General features: G+C 35.8%; 1 protein-coding gene across 6 annotated transcripts in view; it reads left to right on the top strand.

Moving 5' to 3' along the window:
- Arhgef12 (Rho guanine nucleotide exchange factor 12) overlaps positions 1-14134 on the top strand; it is a 158115-nt gene extending 143981 nt beyond the window's left edge. For all 6 annotated transcript variants that reach the window (XM_071616777.1, XM_027930783.3, XM_071616780.1 and 3 more), the window contains 11 exons: positions 2076-2153; positions 3497-3572; positions 4426-4593; positions 5385-5472; positions 6055-6138; positions 6280-6359; positions 6759-6992; positions 9113-9580; positions 10557-10873; positions 11898-11967; positions 12550-14134. In XM_071616777.1, the coding sequence (XP_071472878.1) occupies positions 2076-2153; positions 3497-3572; positions 4426-4593; positions 5385-5472; positions 6055-6138; positions 6280-6359; positions 6759-6992; positions 9113-9580; positions 10557-10873; positions 11898-11967; positions 12550-12560 (1674 nt within the window). In that variant the 3' untranslated portion in view covers positions 12561-14134. The remainder of the gene's footprint in view (positions 1-2075; positions 2154-3496; positions 3573-4425; positions 4594-5384; positions 5473-6054; positions 6139-6279; positions 6360-6758; positions 6993-9112; positions 9581-10556; positions 10874-11897; positions 11968-12549) is intronic.
- Positions 14135-19697: the final 5563 nt, after the last annotated feature.

Here is a 19697-nt window from a genome sequence, read left to right on the forward strand (position 1 = left end):
GGCAGGATTTGGTGATTGATTCAGAGAAAGATTTGAGGAGAGGCTATGTCAAGAATAAACACAGGTTTCTGGCTTGCATATGTGGATGGTCAGGAGGAGTGGAGATAGATCTGAGGAGGTGGAGAGATGCAGTAATTAGTTATCTATGTGGGTCCACCTTTAAGAGGACTGTACTGAAGATAAATTTTCAGATTTTGAATATACAGAGGCTAATTGAACCCATGGAAATGAGTGTAATATCTTAGGAGCTAAGTATGGTGACAGCTTTGTTGGTGAGGCTGTAGAACAACAGTGTAGGTACTTTCTAATGTATTGTTTGGAGGGTAAAAAGATAAAACCTAAGGGAAATTTGGCAATATTTGTCTAAATTAAATGCACATACCCTTTGACCCATTTCAAGAGAAATGAAGGTGTATGCCTACAAACAGACTTACCGGAATGTTTATGGCAGCTTTATTCATAACAACTAAGAATTCATCAGATAGAGAGTGGATAAACCAACTGTGGTGTAGTCATAAAATAGAATACTGCCAGGAGATAAAAAGGAGTGAATCTCACATTATGCTGATTGGAAAGAAACCAGACACAAAGGAATACTTATATATAAATAACTATTTATATAAACTTCTAAGAGGCCAAATTAATCTATGGTAGGAAAAGTATCAGAAAAATGGGAATGTGGATGTTAACTGGGAAGAAGTAGAAGGAAACTTTCTGGGGTGATGGTAATATTTCATATCTTGATAGAAGTTTGAATTGCATGGGTATATGCATTTATCAAATATTATGTAAAGATACACTTAAAATATGTGCACTTCACCTTATTAAATTTTACTTAAAGAACTCTACACAGATATTGAACTTCTGTTTATGAAATGCATGCTGCAGTATTTAGGGGAGGTGTATACTTAGATCTATGATTTTGAAATGCATCCAAAAGACAAAATGGATTGATTTGATAGATACAGGAAGAATTGATGGATAAATATGTAATAAAACAAAACAAGTGTTAATTGTGGAATGTAGGTAGTGGGTATGCAGGTATTCATGACACAGTTTCAAACTTTTCTGTGTATTCGGAAATTTCATAATGTTGAAGAAAAATGCACATAACCTTTGATTCAGTGTTTTTATCTGGAAATTTATCCTGAAGATATATATGCACAAGTGTACAAAGGCATATGTTTAAGGTCTTTCTATTACAGTATTATTTGTTATTAGAGAAGACTGATAGTCACCAAAATGCCTATTAGTAAGAGGTGGTTAAATTATAGTTCATTCAGTTAAATATTATACATAGTCTTTGAAAAAACATGAGACTTATCTCTATATATGTGCTAATATGGAACAATCCCCAAAATATATTTCCTATCACCTACCCCTTCTAATACACACACACACATGAAATACATATATTAATCTGCCAATTGAATGAAGAATACCAGAAAAATAGATGTGTGAATATATTATACTACCACATCTTAAAAGCGTGTGTGTACACACATAACACACACGGTTGTATATACATGTATTCTCTTTGAATAGGATTTTTCTTAATGGCCATCCAAGAAATAGATATTAGTGCTTTCTTTAGAGACAATTGGGAATAGAGAGAGGGCAAAAGAACAGGGTTGTTTGCCATACTAACCTTCAGAAATTTGTACTATCTGTATGATTTACATATTCAGAAGTATAAGATGGTTAAAGGCCAATGAGTTTGAAAAGAAGATTGAGAAGGGACAGGCAAGGAGGAGGAAGGAAAACTACTCCTGAATGTTTTTCTGCAAAATGCCTTTCGTATTTAAGAAATTTTATGCAGGTTATTTGAATGTAAACTTTATTCCACTTTCAAGACAGAGAGTGTTAATAATAGTTGAATATAAATGGTATGTGTTATGTTAATAGAGTATAATAATGCTAAAGCCAAAGAGGTGTTTTAAGAAAGAATGGTTGTTAGTTATGTCTAGTGTTGCAGTGAGCTCAGTTCAACACAGATTAATTATGTCCACTTGATGTGGAAACAGAGAGGTCATTGATGACCAAAGCAGTAACCTTGGCTCCATCCTGATTTTCAGCGCTTAGAAGATTATCAGCGTCGCCTTGATACCTCCAATCTGAAGTTATCAGAGTATCCAAATGTTGAAGAGCTCAGGGTGAGAGATGGTCTAATCATAATTTTAAAAATAAAATAGAATGTACTAAAGACCTGGCAGGTAATTAACATCTTAGTGGGAATATTCATCACTTGAAGGAGTTCTATATCATAGATTATCTTTATTTATGATTTTATTCTGCTTTTTAAATGTCTTATCTGTGTAAGAATTATTTTTGTCTTTAGATCATTTTGTAAAAAACTATAATTTTACATGACAGGAATTGTCAGGAGACTAAGGAACACTAATTATTAGTAATATTACTGTATTCTTTCTCTCTCTCTTTTTTTAAACTATTTATTTATTTATTTATAATGGTGCTGGGCACATGCTAGGCAATCACTCTACCATTGAGCTACATCCCTGGCCCATTTTATTATGTTCTATAGCTTGTTTACTACAAGAACTTTCCAGATGATTGAATAAAGCAGAATAACTTAATTATTTTTCTGTGAAGCTCTTGAAAAATATAAAAACTTGAAACCATTGCAGGAATAATAGTATTTTCTAATTGCATCACTTGTATGTGGACTTTTATACTAATAAACTTTTTAGGCGCGATGAATCTTTTTTATACCATTTCATTAAGTGGTTGTTTTGGCAGATTCGTTTGGTGACTATTTAAAATAGATTTCTGTGTCACATGTAACAGTTTATCAAGAAGCATGCTAATGTACTTATTCCATTGACTTCCAAAAAGGTTTTCTGAGAGCTGCTAATGCTAAAAAATGATTCTCTTACTAAAAAGCTACTGATTTTAGAGTAAGCATGAATAATAGTACTTGGACTTTTCATGGTGAATGCTGTGCCTTAAAGCTTTATTTGCAATTAGAACCTTTGAACTCAGAAGCCTCTTATAGATAAGCATGTACATCACCCTCATCCAGTTATTGCAGTTAAGAGATGGATTGGGAATGAGTTGGTTTACTGCTTGTAATTTCGTTATCATAAGCTATTATCTCTTTGGAGTGAGAGTTGAAAGATAATACTCTTGAATGTTTTTCTCCAAGATGCCTTTCCTATTTAAGAGATTTTATGTAGGTTAATTTTTTTAAAGTTTTTTAAAATTATACTTTAAATTGTTTTGCACACTGGGGACACACACACACACACACACACACACACACACACACAGAGGGTGCGGGGGAGGGGGAGAGAGAGAGAGATGCAGGTTACTTGAATGTAAACTATTCCATTTTCAAGACAGAGAGCATAATAATAGTTGAATGTAAATGGTATTCATTATATTAAGAATGTTTTGAAAAGAAACAGAATATTATACAGAATACCTTCTCATTGAGTGCTTGGAAATAATTTGCGTGTAACTTTCTTTACTTTGGCAGAATTTGGATTTAACAAAAAGGAAGATGATTCATGAAGGACCATTGGTTTGGAAGGTGAATAGAGACAAAAGTATTGGTGAGTCTGATATTATCTGTCAGTTTTGAGAAGAGTGGAAAAAGGAAAAGAATAAGAATTTCATTTTACCAAAGGGAAGAAGAAAGAACCATTTACAATTTTCCCTTAAGAGAGTTAGCAGTGCTATTTAGAGGACTTCTATTTGTGTTATTTGTTATATATGTGTGTGTGTGAAATATTCATTTAGGAATGCAGCAGAAAACTTTTTCATGATTTGGTCCCATTTCCATCATTATTGTATTCTAATGAATCTTTATAATCAGCTTTTTTTTTAGACCATTACCTCTCAAATTATATGTGGTGAGAGAATATTGTTCTTTAGTTCTATTGGTTACAGACTCACTTTGGTAAAATACAATAAAAATAAAAAAAAAAAAAAGAAAGAAAGAAAGAAATCACAGGGCTGGGGATATTGTTCAATGACAGAATGCTTACCTAGCATGAGTAAGGCCCTTGGTTGATCCCCAGTACAGAGAGAAAGGAAGGAAGAGAGGGAGGGAGGAAGGAATACCAATGTCAATTTTCAAATTTATTAGCTTTATCAGAAATAAAATTTCTCAACCAGGTACAGAGGTGCGCACTTGTAATCCCAGTGGCTTTAGGAGGCTGAGGCAGGGGGATTGCAAGTTCAAAGCCGGTCTTAGCAACTTAGTGAGGCACTTAGCAACTCAGCAAGACCCTGCCTCTAATAAAATATTTAAAAAGGGCTAGGGATGTGACTCAGTGGTTAAGCACCCCTGGGTTCAATCCCCAGTATGGAGAAAAAAAAAATTTCTCTGTGACATTCTTTTAAAGTTTATTAAACATATCTCAGTTTCTGTACTTATTACCTTTTCTACATCTTTATTTCTAGATCTGTACACATTGCTGCTGGAGGACATTCTTGTTTTGTTACAAAAACAGGATGATAGGCTGGTGTTAAGGTGTCATAGTAAGATTCTGGCATCTACAGCTGATAGCAAACACACATTTAGTCCTGTCATTAAGTTGAATACAGTGTTGGTTCGACAAGTGGCAACGGGTGAGTATGTCCACCAAAGGATAGTAACCTCCAGATGAATTATGAAGTTGCATCAGTAGTCACTGTTGTTTAAATAGCACAATTGGCTATTCTTAGGCAAATGAAATACAGTTTATTTACTGTTTAGAAAGGAAATTTAAAGTTTATACCCCCAAATTACTTGGGATGCCTAGATTCTCTGAGTGATTTCTGCATTTAGAAATTTTTTTGCAGTTATTTTGGTCTTTATTCTGTGTTCAAATCATTGATAAATGCCAATGAAGATAGTGCATTGAGAGGTAATCCCAATGAGAAGACTTTCATTAGAGTGGTATGTTTTTTGATAACTGAAGAGGTGTGTGTAGTTTGGGTTTATTAAAGCCAGTTTAGGTTGGCAAGTTGTATTTTAACTGTATTACAATGATCCTTTTCAAAACTTGTTGTTATATGAAGGCAAAGTAAATTTATGATATCTTTTTTCTCAATACTCACTGAATGTTATTGACAACTTAGCAAAGGGGCAGTTCAAAATAAATGCAAAAGAATAATAGCATTCAGTTTAGTAATTTAGATTTTGACATCTTTTTCTAACTACTGTGGAATTTAGTGTTAATTTTTATAATCTTTGTTCTATTGAAGTGTAACATATATAGTAAAACATACAGTAAGTTGCTCATAATTAAAATGTACAGCTTGATGAATTTTTGCAATGTGAGCATATTCAACCTTTATCTAAATTAAGACCCTAGAAATATCCCTTATGAACTCTCTAGATCATATTAGTAAATAAGTTTTGTCTTGTTCTTTTCCAGACAACAAAGCTTTATTTGTCATCTCCATGTCAGACAACGGAGCCCAAATTTATGAATTGGTGGCACAGACAGTCTCTGAAAAGACTGTGTATGTATTAGATTTAGCTTCTTTGTTCTAATTAACATTTTTTATTATCCCAAGGATAATATTCCATGAACTTGTTTTTATAATAGACTTTATAAACCAAAATCTATATTGAAACTAAGCACTTCTTCTATATCCTTTTTTTTTTTTTTTTTTTTTTAAATGTGGTACTGGGGATTGAACCCAGGGCCTTTTGAATGCAAGGCAAACACTCTACCAACTTAGCTATATCCCCAGCTCTCCTCTATATTCTCTTAGAAACATTCCTCTAAGAACTTGTTCCTTTTAACGTTGATGTCTTTTGATTCTGTTCTATTACAAGTAAATTTTCTAAAGAAAAATTTCTCAGAAGTATCAAGTGAATTGTTTTACTGGGTAATATGCCCATGTTGTTAGAATTTTCTTTCAAGGGTGATTTTGGAATCTTAACTTAATAGTGTGTTGCCAGAATAATAGTCTCTGGCAGAGTGGGGAGTTTTTGGTTCGGTCAGTTTGGTTTTTGTTTCACTTTTATTTTTGCTTTCTGAGTGTATTTCTTTTTTCCTTTGCTTCTTGTATTTTGGATTTCTTTCAAACTTTGCGAAGCTGGCAGGACCTAATCTGTCGAATGGCTGCATCAGTGAAGGAGCAATCCACAAAGCCAATTCCATTACAGTCACCAGCTTGCGAGTAAGTGTTCCCTGGTGTTGTAATAGGACTTATTTTGTAGTTTTGGTTAGAAAAGAGATGGGTAATTCTTATATTTGTTTGCAGTGATGTTTAGGTACCTCATGAAGCTGAAAGATTGTTGTTGTTGTTTTCTTCCTACAGAGGAGACAATGATGAAGAAGAACCACCAAAATTAAAAGTAGAACAGCATGGCATTTCAGTCACTGGTCTACAAAGTCCAGGTAAACTTATCTCTTAGGATAAGAATGGGGGCTGAGGATGTAGCTAGCTAAGTGGTAGAATGCTTGTCTAGCATGCATGAGGTTCTGGGTTCAGTCCTCAGCACCATCAAACACAAAAACTGATAAGAATGAACAAATGTAGCCTATTACCTATTGAAATTACCTAAAGAAAGTTTGAAACTTTTGGTTTACACAGTTGCTGGCATCAGCTATACAATTTAACAAACTCAACTTGTAAACTTTCTGTGTGCCAGTATAACATTGCTTTATGTGCTGTGTATTTTACTTGATGCTTTGTAACTTATGTGCTCTTTTTTTCTAAGTATTTTCTGAATGCTTCATGTTAAAAGTTAAACTTTTTGTTGAAATATACTCTACCTTTTCTGTTCCACTAAACAGACAGAGATTTGGGATTAGAGTCTCCCTTAATATCATCAAAACCTCAGTCTCATTCACTGAGTATCTCTGGGAAATCAGAGGCAGATGATCTTTTTGTGACTGAGAGACAGTTTGCAAAGGAACAGCATACAGATGGGACACTAAAGGAAAGTGGAGAAAATTATCAAATAACAATCCCAGATCCACACTTGCCTGTCTCAGAAGAACGGTGGGCATTGGATGCACTAAGGAATTGTAAGTTCTATTCATAAATTACTGCAGATACCTATTAAGTACCAGCATTCTATAATGTACTGAACAGCCATTTAGGAAGAATCCAAAGGTGTATAAACTTTTCCCTTCAAGATATTTACAGTCTATTTGGAAAGATGATAGAAACCCCTACCCACCCTACCTGTACCTTTTTAAGGAAACATTCAAACAGTAACAATGCAGGTATGTCAGAATTGATTTGGGTTAGAATGATCAGAGAAAGGCATTAGAGAACAAGAAAGATGTGATTATTGTCTTGAAGGATGGGTAAGATTCAGACAGGTGCATAGAATAGAAGCCATTTAGACCAGAATACTGGTAAGACCAAAAGCATCAGTAGGAAACTGTGCAAGTGTTCAGAGACAGTAAGCAGACTAACTGGCCTATGGTAGAGGCTGTAAGTTACAGGACTATGGGAAAAGTTGAAAAGATAAAAAAATGTGCTGTTCAGCCCAGCCATTGTGAACTTTGAATACCAAATTGGGCACTCTATACTTCAAGGATAGCATATTACCATGTTTTAAGAGCCTTTTCAAACTACACATATTCTTCTACCTTTCTCATGGAAATTATCATATTATCTACCACAGATTATTGCCACACACAAACCCCACTCTATTAATTGCCCCCTTCCCTCTCTGGACTGGTTGAGAATCACTGTTACAAATAGGAAGATACATCTCTCAGGTGTAATAAGGTGGGGAAAAGTCCAAGAACAGTTGGTATAGCTGTAGAGAACCATTTGAGGTTTTTAAACTAGGGTATAAATGAAAAAAGATTAATTGAGCTAAAAGTCATACAAGGATTTGAAGAGAAAGAGGCTTGGAGTGATATGCTTACTAAGTAAGTTATTATAGTAGTCTGGATTTGAGCCTGAAAGGGTTTGGACTAGAATGGTTTTAGGAGTAGAAATGAAGTTAAGGAATCATTAAATACTTAGAGCGTTTGAGTTATTTGGATGTGAGGGCAAAGGAAAGCAAAAATGTAAAGATAATTTCAATATTCTAGTCAGAATACCACCTTCCCTACCTCTTTTTGCCCCACTTGATGATTTGGCACAGATTATGGGCTCCATTTTAAGTCATGTCAACATTTAGATAATGAGTGGCAAACCATTCAAGAGAAAGTGACTAGCACAAAGTTGGCATTTCAGGGAGATATTTGAGTGTCAACACCATAAGAATTCATGACACCTCTCAGGAAGTGAATGTAGTGAAAGACAGAAGAGAGGGTTAGACACTCATTAAGTTGCTTAGGGCCTCTTTAAGTTGATGAGGCTGGTTTTGAGCTTACATCCTCTTGCTTCAGCCTCCTAACTGCTAAATTACAGGTATGCACTGATGTGCCCTTCTAGTCTTGGTGATCTCTGATAGTTTGACTAACATTGCCCTAGAACTCTGTCATTGTACGAGTGACTTCAACATAAATTTATTAGTTCATTCATAGTTTAATTGGTTCTTATTTTCTACAACATATAGAAGCTATACAGCTAGTAAGATAATTTTTAAAAACCAGATGAATATCTTCTTATCTTTGGAAATTAGATACACTACTACCAAAAAATAGGAATTAAATTATTACAGGGCAATTTTATTTTCTTCTTCACCATGTAGGGAGATTCTTTGTATTATTAATAATGATAAATGTTCTATGTAGCTAATAAAACTAGAAAAAATAATGCCTATGTATATAGTGTTCTCCTGGAAAAATCAGAAATTTTAGCTTTTTTTGTTTGTCTAGTTTAGACAGCCTTTCAACATCCTTAAGTACCTTTTGAGTTTTAGTCCACTTATATAGAAAACAAAATAGAGACATGATGTTGGTGTTTGGGTTTTTTTTCTAAAGAGGAGTACCTCCCTATTCATGATGCTTAACTCTTGTTGAGTCTAGTTTAATGTTAACTCATTTGTAGAAGATGATGCTTTTTTTTTAAGGTTATTGTATAAAATGGGTATTTTGGCAACATGTTATTAAAAGGTGCTTAGATTTGGAGATGATTGGAAACTCAGCTAACTGATTCTGGCTGTCTGAGGCTATGGTTATAAATATGCTTTCCTTTTTTTTTTTTTTTTTTTTCTCTTTCCCCCATTCTAAATCTTTAGTGGGTCTGTTGAAGCAGTTGCTGGTACAGCAGCTAGGTTTGACTGAGAAGAACACTCAGGAAGACTGGCAGCGTTTCCCAAGTTACAGGATAACCTCTCAGGGGGTGCAGGCAGATAGTGAAATCCAGAACTCTGAAAATACAAAGGCTTATCCTGGTGAAGGACAGATGCCCTTTAGAACTGGAACTGGTGACATTGCAGCTTGTTACAGTCCACGGACTTCAACTGAATCTTCTGCTCCACGGGATTCAGTGGTACTGGCATCCCAAGATAGCCAGGCAAGTAACATTTTAGTAATGGACCACATGATTATGACCCCAGAGATGCCTGCCACAGAGCCAGAAGGGGGTCTTGATGAGAGTGGAGAGCACTTTTTTGATGCCCGTGAAGCACATAGTGATGATAATCCATCAGAAGGTGATGGAGCAGTTAAAAAGGAGGAGAAGGATGTTAATTTACGCATCTCAGGCAAGTTTCTTTCACATTTAAACTTTGATTTTGATTATTGTTAATGTTTTGTATGCTGGAATGAATGTTATTTGTGTTTGCATATATGCCTACATGTGTGTAGTACATATTCCTCATTCAATAAATAATTCCTGAATCTACTTATACCAGACCTCATGCTAGGGGCTAAGAGATACAACAGTATATAAAATGCAGAAAAAGTCTCCTCATGAAGCTTGAGTACTAGTAGGGGAAAGAGTAATGGTAAATAAGAAAACAAATTAAGGGCTGGGATTGTGGCTTAGCAGTAGAGTGCTCACCTAGCATGTGTGAGGCCCTGGGTTTGACCCTCAGCACCACATAGAAATAAATATATAGAATGAAGGTATTGTGTCCAACTACTTCTAAAAACTAAATGTTAAAAAAAAAAAAAAAAACAAGTAGATGTCAGATAGTGAGAAGCATTAGAAAGAAAAATGTTGGGATAAAGGGGTACAGAGTAATGAGGCAGATAGGGATTGGAAAGAGGACCTCTGTCAAGTAGTACCTGATTAAATGAGGGAAAAGCCACGTGGATACCTGGGAGCAGTGTTGCCGCAGAGAGCAGAGGAGTCAAAGCTGCATGTCAGGAACAGGCTTTTTGTATTTATGGAGGTTTTACAGGGCAGGAAGAAAACGGTAAGAAACCAAGTAAGAGAGGTATTTGGCAGGGGAGGTGGTGACAAGATCATATAGGGACTTTGTTTTTAGCTCTAAACTTTTAAAATGCCAACTAATATGAAATTATTCACAGGTTACCTTGAAAGCTTGCCAGGTTTAGCTTTAATCTGAAGTGAGAAAATTCTGATGGATTTAAAACTAAGCTTGGGTGTTAATGGCTTTTCCCTTTGTTAATAGCATTTCAGATTGTCAGCATATAACCCCATCTCTATTTTCTGTTTTCTGATGTCCTGATAGCAGTACTAATCTCATTTAACTATTCTGACTCCATCAATAGGAAACTGTTTGATCCTCGATGGCTATGAAACGGTGCAGGAGAGCTCCACAGATGAGGAGGTTGCTTCCTCATTTACCCTGCAGCCTGTGACAGGCATCCCTTCTATGGACTCCACTCACCATCAGCAGCATTCTCCCCAGAATGCTCATTCTGATGGGGCAGGTTCGCCATTCACCCCAGAATTCCTGGTCCAGCGGCGCTGGGGAACTATGGAAGATTCCTGTTTTGAGATCCAGAGCCCCTCCTCTTATACAGATTCACAAAGCCAGATCATGGAGTACATTCATAAGATAGAGGCTGACCTTGAACACTTAAAGGTACTTCCCACTTGAGCATCCACAAGACTTGATTATAAGAAACACATTTATCAGAGAGGATGTATGGAATGACTGAAATGCTAATGTTGATAAACTTTTTCAGGTTCTAAAACCATATGTTTTCTTTGACCATTTTCATGAGTAAGCATGGATAAAAAGCTAAGATCGATACTGTTTATTTTGTGACAAATCAAAAAGAATAGAAAAAGTTGTAGTTCTATAACTGTGGTTTATGTGGGTTTCTCAAGAAGCTTAAAGTGCTTGGGGCAGCTGGCTGCCCTCCATCAGATGACAGTAACAGTAAGCTGAGCTGGGTGGTGCTTACACAGTTGTGAATCTCAGCAGGGAAATGCTCTGACTTGCTGTAACCTGTTAATTATCTGTGACTCACTAAGTAATGTTGGTAGTTTCCCAGATGCCAGGATGGGTAGAATTGGCTTCAGTGGCTTCTGTAATCCAGAAACTTGAACATTAATGCAATTCTTTAAAACTAGTAATTGAAGATATTACTGTTTCAAAACTGACTTGTGTGGCCTATTCAGGTTGAATAGGACCCTATTCAGGTTGGCCCCTAGTAGACAACACTACTAGAGCCCACGTGCTTTTTCCTGACATCGTTTAGTTGGAAGGCTTTAGGGATAGATTTAAAGTGTTCTTAGCCTTTTAGCTCAAGACTGGTCTCCCTTAGCTTTTCTTTTAATTTCATATGATAGATTTTCACCTCTTCATATGATTATATGTGATATCATCCTATGGCTGATGAGATGAGATAGCCAGAAAACCACTGTGGGCAAGTTGTTTATATAGTTTATGCCACAGGGGGTGGGGCCATTTTCAGGGTGACTCCTGTGATAGGAGAATTGCCTTTACTGGGTATCCCCCTCTGCTTTCATTTTACACGGGAAAGTTTTAAGCTATTAATTCAAGGAAGAAATGGGAAAAGGAAATTTACTTTTTGCCCCTGCTAACAAAATTTGTTTTTCTTATAATGTCCAAATGAAAAACCTGTGGTTTTGTTTTACAGAAGGTGGAAGAAAGTTATACCATTCTTTGCCAAAGGCTGGCTGGATCAGCCCTCACAGACAAGCACTCAGGTATGTGAAATTATGGGTTCCCAACTTTAGCATCATCCTGCCTGAACAGTACATTGAATGAAATGATTTATTATTCTTTAAAATGAAAACCTTCCTAGATTCCATTTCTTTTCTGTCTTTAAAAACCATTTGTTTCTAAACATCATAAATCAAGCAAAAGCTCTTGTCTGCTGACTCTGCTATTCTTTCTTGCAAAAGAACTGCAGTTGTCAGTTCCCATGCTATACTCTCTTCCTTCTCTCTCTCCACCTTTTTGAAAGCAGAAGGTGGAGCTGTGGGAGATCTGGTAAATCACAGATTCAGGGTGAGATGTGCTGGTGTGACTCCCTTATATGGAGGGTTGTTCCTCAGGTCCTGCTGTGCTTTCATGCCTCTTCTGACAGGGACAGTGTCTCCCCTTGACTGCGGTTGGGTCTGTTCAGTGCAGCAGTTTATATTTATTTGCTTGTATGCTTTTGGGTACGCTTTTATGCTTTTTTGATTCAGAAACAAATGTATAACCATGCCTACAGATTTCATGGTATTCTTTGCAGTGTTCATTTGTTTTTAAGCAGGTTTCCACATATCTTTATGTTTTCTCAGATAAAAGTTAAAAGCTGAGTGTCCTGGAGGTGACTGCAGGTTGTTGGATTTTGAGCATTGGCCTTGTATCAACCACATCCTGGTTCCAGTGTGGACACAGAGAGAGTGTGACAGAGGATCTGCCTGTGAACCACTTGGGATTAACCATGTCCTGAGGTGCCCAGAGCAGGACTAGTTCTTCACAGTCTGGCAGCTGCACTGGTCTGTCAGTGAGGGAACGTCTATTCTCTCACTCTCCTCTCCTCACTGTCGGAAAGTCGTTTTGATTCAGAACAAAAACCAAATGTATAGAGCTTTGGGTGTAGGATATGAAATTGTACTTAGACATAAGAAAAAGAAAATCAGATGTATTTATTTGACTTCATCCGTATTTGAAAGCACATTTTAATTTTTATTTGCCTTGTTTTATTTTAATTGAGTAGTGAGAGTTCTGGCCGTTTGTATTTAGTACACCCAAGGATCAATTGCTCCTGAAGTGAAAAGGTCAGGATGGGGTATTAGGAGGTTGGGTAGAGAGGAGATGAAGCAGAGGGAGGAAAAGCATCTTATCTTCACTAATTGTGTTCCATACTCTCTGCTGTGCAGCAGGCTGATTTTCTGAGGGTCACCTCAAAGGCATGGTGGTCCCTATGTGCAGAAGATGTGAGCTATGTGCTGCCCAGAGGTCAGAGAGTAGTGGGCTTCCTCCTACCTTAATGCAAGCACTGCTTCTCTGTAGCTGGAATATACCCCCAATTAACAGGAATCCTCAACATACTAAATAGCAGGCACTTGAAAATGGGTGTATTCTCTTCTGTTGTCATCTTTTCTAATGAGGGTTGGGATTTGGGAGGGAGAGGAAAGCAAATTTTTTATTTTCTTGACTATAAATTTGTTATTCTTGGTATTGTTTCATTTTTATAATTCTACATTAGACTTTGGCACTTGTAAAATCATTCCTGCAGATTAAGCAGGAAGTAAGAACAAATAAATGGAAATGCTTCAGTGGTGGTGGGGGTCGCTAAGGAAGGGTGGGATGGGGGTGGGTAAAGAGTTTGGGAAGGTTATCTAAAATGAATCACTACTGAGTTGAACCATGGCTATCGTAAGCCACGGGTACTGCTGATTATAAGGCCAGTAAAATATTAGTACCTGGAGGTTTGACTCTAATTTTTTGCACTGATGGTGCCAAAGGGCTCTTTGAGTCACGAGGAGAGCCAGGGTGGAGTGAAAAAGATGTGGTGGAGGAGGCAGAACTGCTCACACCAGCTCCAGAATCACTTCCTCTGACCTCACTGCCACAACTCTGTCCAAACTGGGCCATGACTGACCTTAGGAATTGCAGACCAGAGCATACACTGGATACTGCAGGCAAAGTGTTGGTAACTGCCTGCTCTAGGATGAATAGCAGTATTGGCAGCACCTACAGAGGATATATATGTCAGAATTATAACTTGAGAACTCCTTCATTTATATTGGCTTTCTGTGGTTTTCTTTGTACATTAGGTAAATGTATTTCTGGAGTATTTTGCCAACTAAAATGAATTCATTTGTCAAAGTTGTAAATTCTGTTAATAAAGAAGGAGTTCACTCATTGTTCACATCTTTCAGTAGTGCCCTCTGAACTCTGTGGGTAATCAGGATGTAATTTTTTTCTTCGCTGCAGCCCCCTTCCTCAAAAACAGAAGCTTTCTCACCACAAATGGTGAGGATTCCCAACTACTTCTATAAACACCACTACAACTTAACAAGCTTATTTATCTGCATCCAGATTCCTGTTTCTGTCCTTTCAAAACTGATCTATGTTTTTAGGTAGATCAACTTGGATCTTTGTACCTCATCTATAAATTGAAATTATATTTCAAGTCATAGGCCAAGTATAATTTAACTCAGAATGAAATTGAAAATGTTTAGAGGCAGAAGCTAACAAATAAGTGAAGCTTGGAATTTGGAACTTTTCTGTATCTCTTAGGAGAAGCAAGTAGAAACCAAATGGTTACATTGTGCTGCTGGAAATAGTGTAGTCACTTCCAATAAAAAGGGTTAAACCTGTAGCCACTTGACACTAAAACCTTCAGGAGAAAGACACTACAGGGTCATTACATAATTCTTTAGCACTCAAGAAGGTTGTAAGTTAGCAAAGTTTGGGTTTCTCTTCTAGTTCAGCCAGTATTTTGTTCTTAGTAATTATTTACTTCTCTTTTCTTGCAATTTAGCCTTTCCTTGGCTAAACAGGCCTAACTGGAAAAATACTTTGACTGTAGCTCTAGTACTTTGAAATACATTCATGCCCCAAGATAAAGTTAATTCTGAAATCCATCCTACTACTTTTAGTGTTCTTTTGACCTTACCATCCTAATTTCTTCCCTTCTCCTTCCTAACCTGACCTCCCACACTTTGATTTCATTTTGGCCATTATAATCACATCTGTTTGACTTTCATATTATATCTCTCCCCCTTCAGGGAAGATAGAATTAGATATTCCTCCTGTCTTTGAGTGAAATTGGTTACCATTAAAGGATTTTTCTCAAAGTTACATAACTAGAAGTTGGAATCTGCTGTTGTACTGAGAAGTGTGATGGAGGCAGACAACAACCTTCCCTAAGCCAGAAAGTTACATGTTGGCTATGGAAGTGACCTGCACTGATACTCTGTTCTCTCCTGTGGGCTTACTGGCTCTTTTACTGTTAAGTGGCAAATTACATTTGGAGGGTCTCCTTCCTTTTTAGAGAATAGACTTAATCAAGGCAAATCAGCAATCCCCCAAAGTGCTATAATTTAAAATCAGATTATTGCCATGACCGTATGTTTTTGTGTAATTTAAAATCAGCTAACTTGAACTTCCTGAGCTATGTTGACTTTTAGAACCTAAATTGTAATTCTTACATTGCATGGGAGGTAGATTTCCTAAGATTTTTGGCTTTCTTTCCCACAAAACAACTTCTAATGACTATTAGGATGAATCCCCTTTTAAAATTTTTTGTTTGTTTGTTTGTTTGTTTTGGGGGGAGAAAGAAGTGACTGTGGTAATACAGAAGAAAGGCCTTTTTTTTTTCCTCTTTTAATTATTTAGAAGCTAAAAGAAAATAATTACATTTCCTGTGAGTTTTCTTTTACTCGCATCTTTTTTTTTTTTTTCTTTGATGTTAGTAAACTTGGCACATTTCTTGAGGTGTTGGTATCTCACACTGGAAGTCCTCTTCTCTGAAGTTGATATGATGTTATTTGGAACTACTAGAGCTTTGGTCATGGTTTCCTTTCCTGCATGTCACAGAGGGCACCATTGAGAACTGTGTGCATAGGACCTCAAAATACAAAATTAGCAGGAACTTATAGCAGCTAACTGTGGGCTAGCCTACCCTCCCCCCAGTAGTACAATTTTTGTTTTTTAAATCATGTTTTTCTGACATTTCTGCACCCTTTTCAGAGTGATCTGCAAAATTATTCTTCCTTTAAGAAGAGTTCCTTTTGTCTTGTACCTTATGCCTTCCCCACTGGAACTGAGGGTTTTGATAATAAATTAGTAGGAAAAAAAAAAATGTTCTTCCTAGAAGAAAGCCTCCCTGCCATTCCCAGGTGCCAACTGCTAAGCAGGTATACTGCAAAAATGGTAACTGTAACGTGCACACTGTTGGTTATTTTTAATAAGCCTCTTCCTACTAGAACATTTTATTTTCCTTGTTCACCATACAATCATGTACTCTTTAACAGAAATTGCTTTTAAAAAATCTGGAAATATCTTTTAAAAACTTTATTAATAATCATGTATTTTTACTGATCACATTTTGAAATGCCTAAAAGACTTTATTGTTCTAATTATCCAGATGTACCTTTGTAAAATAGCTCTTTTATGAACTAGCTGTTAAGGCTGTATGTTTCTGGAACAAAATATTGGTCATCTAAAATCTTTCTGTTTTCTGGGGTTTGGGAAAATAGAAAATAAGAGTTCAAATATTAAATAAGCTTAAAGGAACCAGTATGTGACTTTTTATTTGAACACATTCTTCATTTACCTTATACAATTTATTTAGAGAAGTCAAGGCGTCAAAGATCCTTTAACTAACTCATCTTACTGACGGTGACTCTCATACATCTTCCCACTTGTTGGAGCATGTTTCCTCTGGTTGGTTGATCTCTGTAACGTGGACTTCCATGCTAATGATTACCCTAGCACTGGTCATGGTTTCCTTCCCTGCATGGCACAGAGGGCACCTAGAAGTGGGGCAGCTTTGTTGCTGTTTTTAAAATATATTTATTAAGACATAATTCATACATCATACAGTTCTTCCCTTTAAAGTATATACTCCCATGGGTTTTGGTATATTACATTATTAATTTCTTAAAATTTTGGTAAAATATATGTAATATAAAATTTGCCATTTCTACCATTTTTAAGTGTACAATTCAGTAGGATTAATGGGCCAGCTTTTATGGTTCACTTGAAGATAACTCTAGTTTAATACTACGTACATGAAAAATATGATGTCTTTATTATCATTCCTATCCCCAGTGCTGAGCTTCCTAACATACCAGTTTTTCTATGCTTTTAAGGTGCCATTTCAACTTAGAAAGCTCACTGACTTTTGGTATTTTCTGTATTTTGGTTTGGAAATAAAGTTGTAATTTGACTTATTTTGAGATAGTGTTTTAGTTTTCAGGCATTTAGGGGCACATTTGGCTGGTAGACCTAAGCAGCATAACAAAAAAATGCCATTTTAATATTTTGTAAGATCTTTTAAACCTATTAAAAATTAAGATGAGTTAAAAGTTAAGTATGTAAGTATTTATACTCTTAGCTCTGTAAGAAATGAACTTATTTTACTCTTAGTTCTGTTTATAAGCATGTGTGTGTGTGTTTGGTAAAACAAATAATATAGCATTCCTATTTGCTCTCAGCCATCTTCTCATGGAATGGAGAAAATAAAACTGTTGGCATTTGAGCAGTCACTTCTACTTTTTATTGCTCTCTTTCAAGCCAAATGACAGTTTTACCAAAGGTTTAATACCAATTTCAAAGATAAGAGGCTCTACTCTTATTTTTAAACTGTGTTTAAAAGTTGCCTTTTAATGAAATTTGATGTCATCTTGATATTTTATGATGAAATATTACAAATAGCTAGATTTAAGTGTTTCCCTCCCTCTACCCCTGGAATGTCAGCAATAATTCTTTTTACTAACTGAAAACACTCCCTCAATTTTAGCTGTCAGGGAATATGTTTGTTTCCACCTGTTACTGTTAGTGAGAAATCATCATTCCTTACGCACTGGCAGAGGTCTTGGTTTGAAAACATTAAGGTAGATAGAGCTGTTTTCCTAGCCTTTTCTCTCATTGATGAGGGTACTTTTTGATCTACCTGTAGCATAAAGATGGATTTACAAGCATTTTGAAATAAATCTCTTTGTGCACGTGATCCACAGGATTGGGTCTGTCTGCACATGTGGTGATCAAAGATACTAATTAGGGTTTATCTTGGTAATCTTATTTAAATTTTTGGAGAAGTATTTCCAGAGGGGGGAAAAATTACTATTTTTTTATTTATTTATTTATTTTTAATTTTTTATTGTTGGCTGTTCAAAACATTACATAGTTCTTGATATATCATATTTCACACTTTGATTCAAGTGGGTTATGAGCTCCCATTTTTACCCCATATACAGATTGCAGAATCACATCAGTTACACATCCATTGATTTACATATTGCCATACTAGTGTCTGTTGTGTTTTGTTTGTTTGTTTTTGTTTTTATTGAGATGGTTTCTTGTGTTGCCTAGACAGTCCTCAAACTTGTGATCCTCTAGCGTTAGCCTCTGAGTAGCTGGGATTACAAGCCTATACCACTATGACAAGCCTGTTATTTTAAATATCAAAGGCAGATAGCATGATACATAGTGCAGTGATATTCAATCTTTTTGATCTCAGGGCTGATTTACACACTTAAGAATTATTCAAGATTAATGGAGAAGCTTATGAATATGTGGATTACTTCTCAGTATTTACTATGTTCAAAATTAAAATGAAAAAATTTACACAATATAAGAAAATTATTATAAAAATAGCAATAAATCCATTACACATTAACATAAATCACATTTTTATTTAAAAGAGAGACTCTTTTCCACAATTTAAAATAGTTATTGAGAAGTTTTTGAACCATCTTGAATCTCAGGTGTAAAGGACAGCTAGGTTCTTGTATGTGCTTCTTCATGCTGTCTGTTGAAGTATGAACTACAGAGAAAGTCTAGTCTCCAATACTTATTTTTAAAAGGGAGAAGTATTTTAATAGCCTCTTCAGATAATTATAGATTATTGATGTGGTAGATTTTTAAAAGAGATGCAATGTAGAATCTAAAAACATCAATGAAGTTTTTATATTCCATTACACTGAAAATCCATTGGCCCCTTTTATACTTTAAATGTGTGAGAAAAAGTATCTTTTACCCATGCATGGTTTCATAATATCCTTTATTGGTCATTTGGAACCATTAGTTTACTGAGTTAAATATGCCTTCCAAATATTGACATATTTCTTTATATAAAGTCAAAAAATCACATTTTTTAAATTAGAGCTTTATAATTATACATATTAGTTGGATTTGTCCAAAAAAACTCATACATGCATGGAAGTCAGTTTCAGTTCTTCATCCCCCTCAGCCTCCCCCCCATTCTCTTTCCTCTACTTGACTTCCTTTTGCTCATCTGTTAATTTATATTTGATTGGTTCCTTATGTAATCTTATCCTTCCCTCCCCCTTTCCTTTATTTTACTCTATCTTCTGCGTATGAGAGAAAACATTTGACCTTTGAGTTTCTGAGTTTGGCTTATTTCATTTAGCATGATATTCTCCATTTCCATCAACTTACTGGTAAATGCCATGATTTCATTCTTTTTTTTATGACTCAGTAGAACTCCATTACATATACACCACAGTTCCTTAATCCATTCATCTATTGATGGGCATCTGAATTGATTCCATAATTTAGGCAGTATGAATTGTCCTGCTTTAAACATTGAGGTGGCTGGCTGTCTTGTTGTTGTAGTATGCCAAAAATCACATTTACTTCCCAATTGATCATATCAGAAAAGTGTAAAAGTGGTAGATGCAAATTTCCAAAATACTAATTTTTCCCTTGAAATCTTGAATTTTATGATTGACAGTGAATGTGGTTG

Source organism: Marmota flaviventris, chromosome 9 (genome assembly GCF_047511675.1).
Source record: "Marmota flaviventris isolate mMarFla1 chromosome 9, mMarFla1.hap1, whole genome shotgun sequence".
In the NCBI taxonomy this organism is placed as follows: Eukaryota; Metazoa; Chordata; class Mammalia; order Rodentia; family Sciuridae; genus Marmota; species Marmota flaviventris.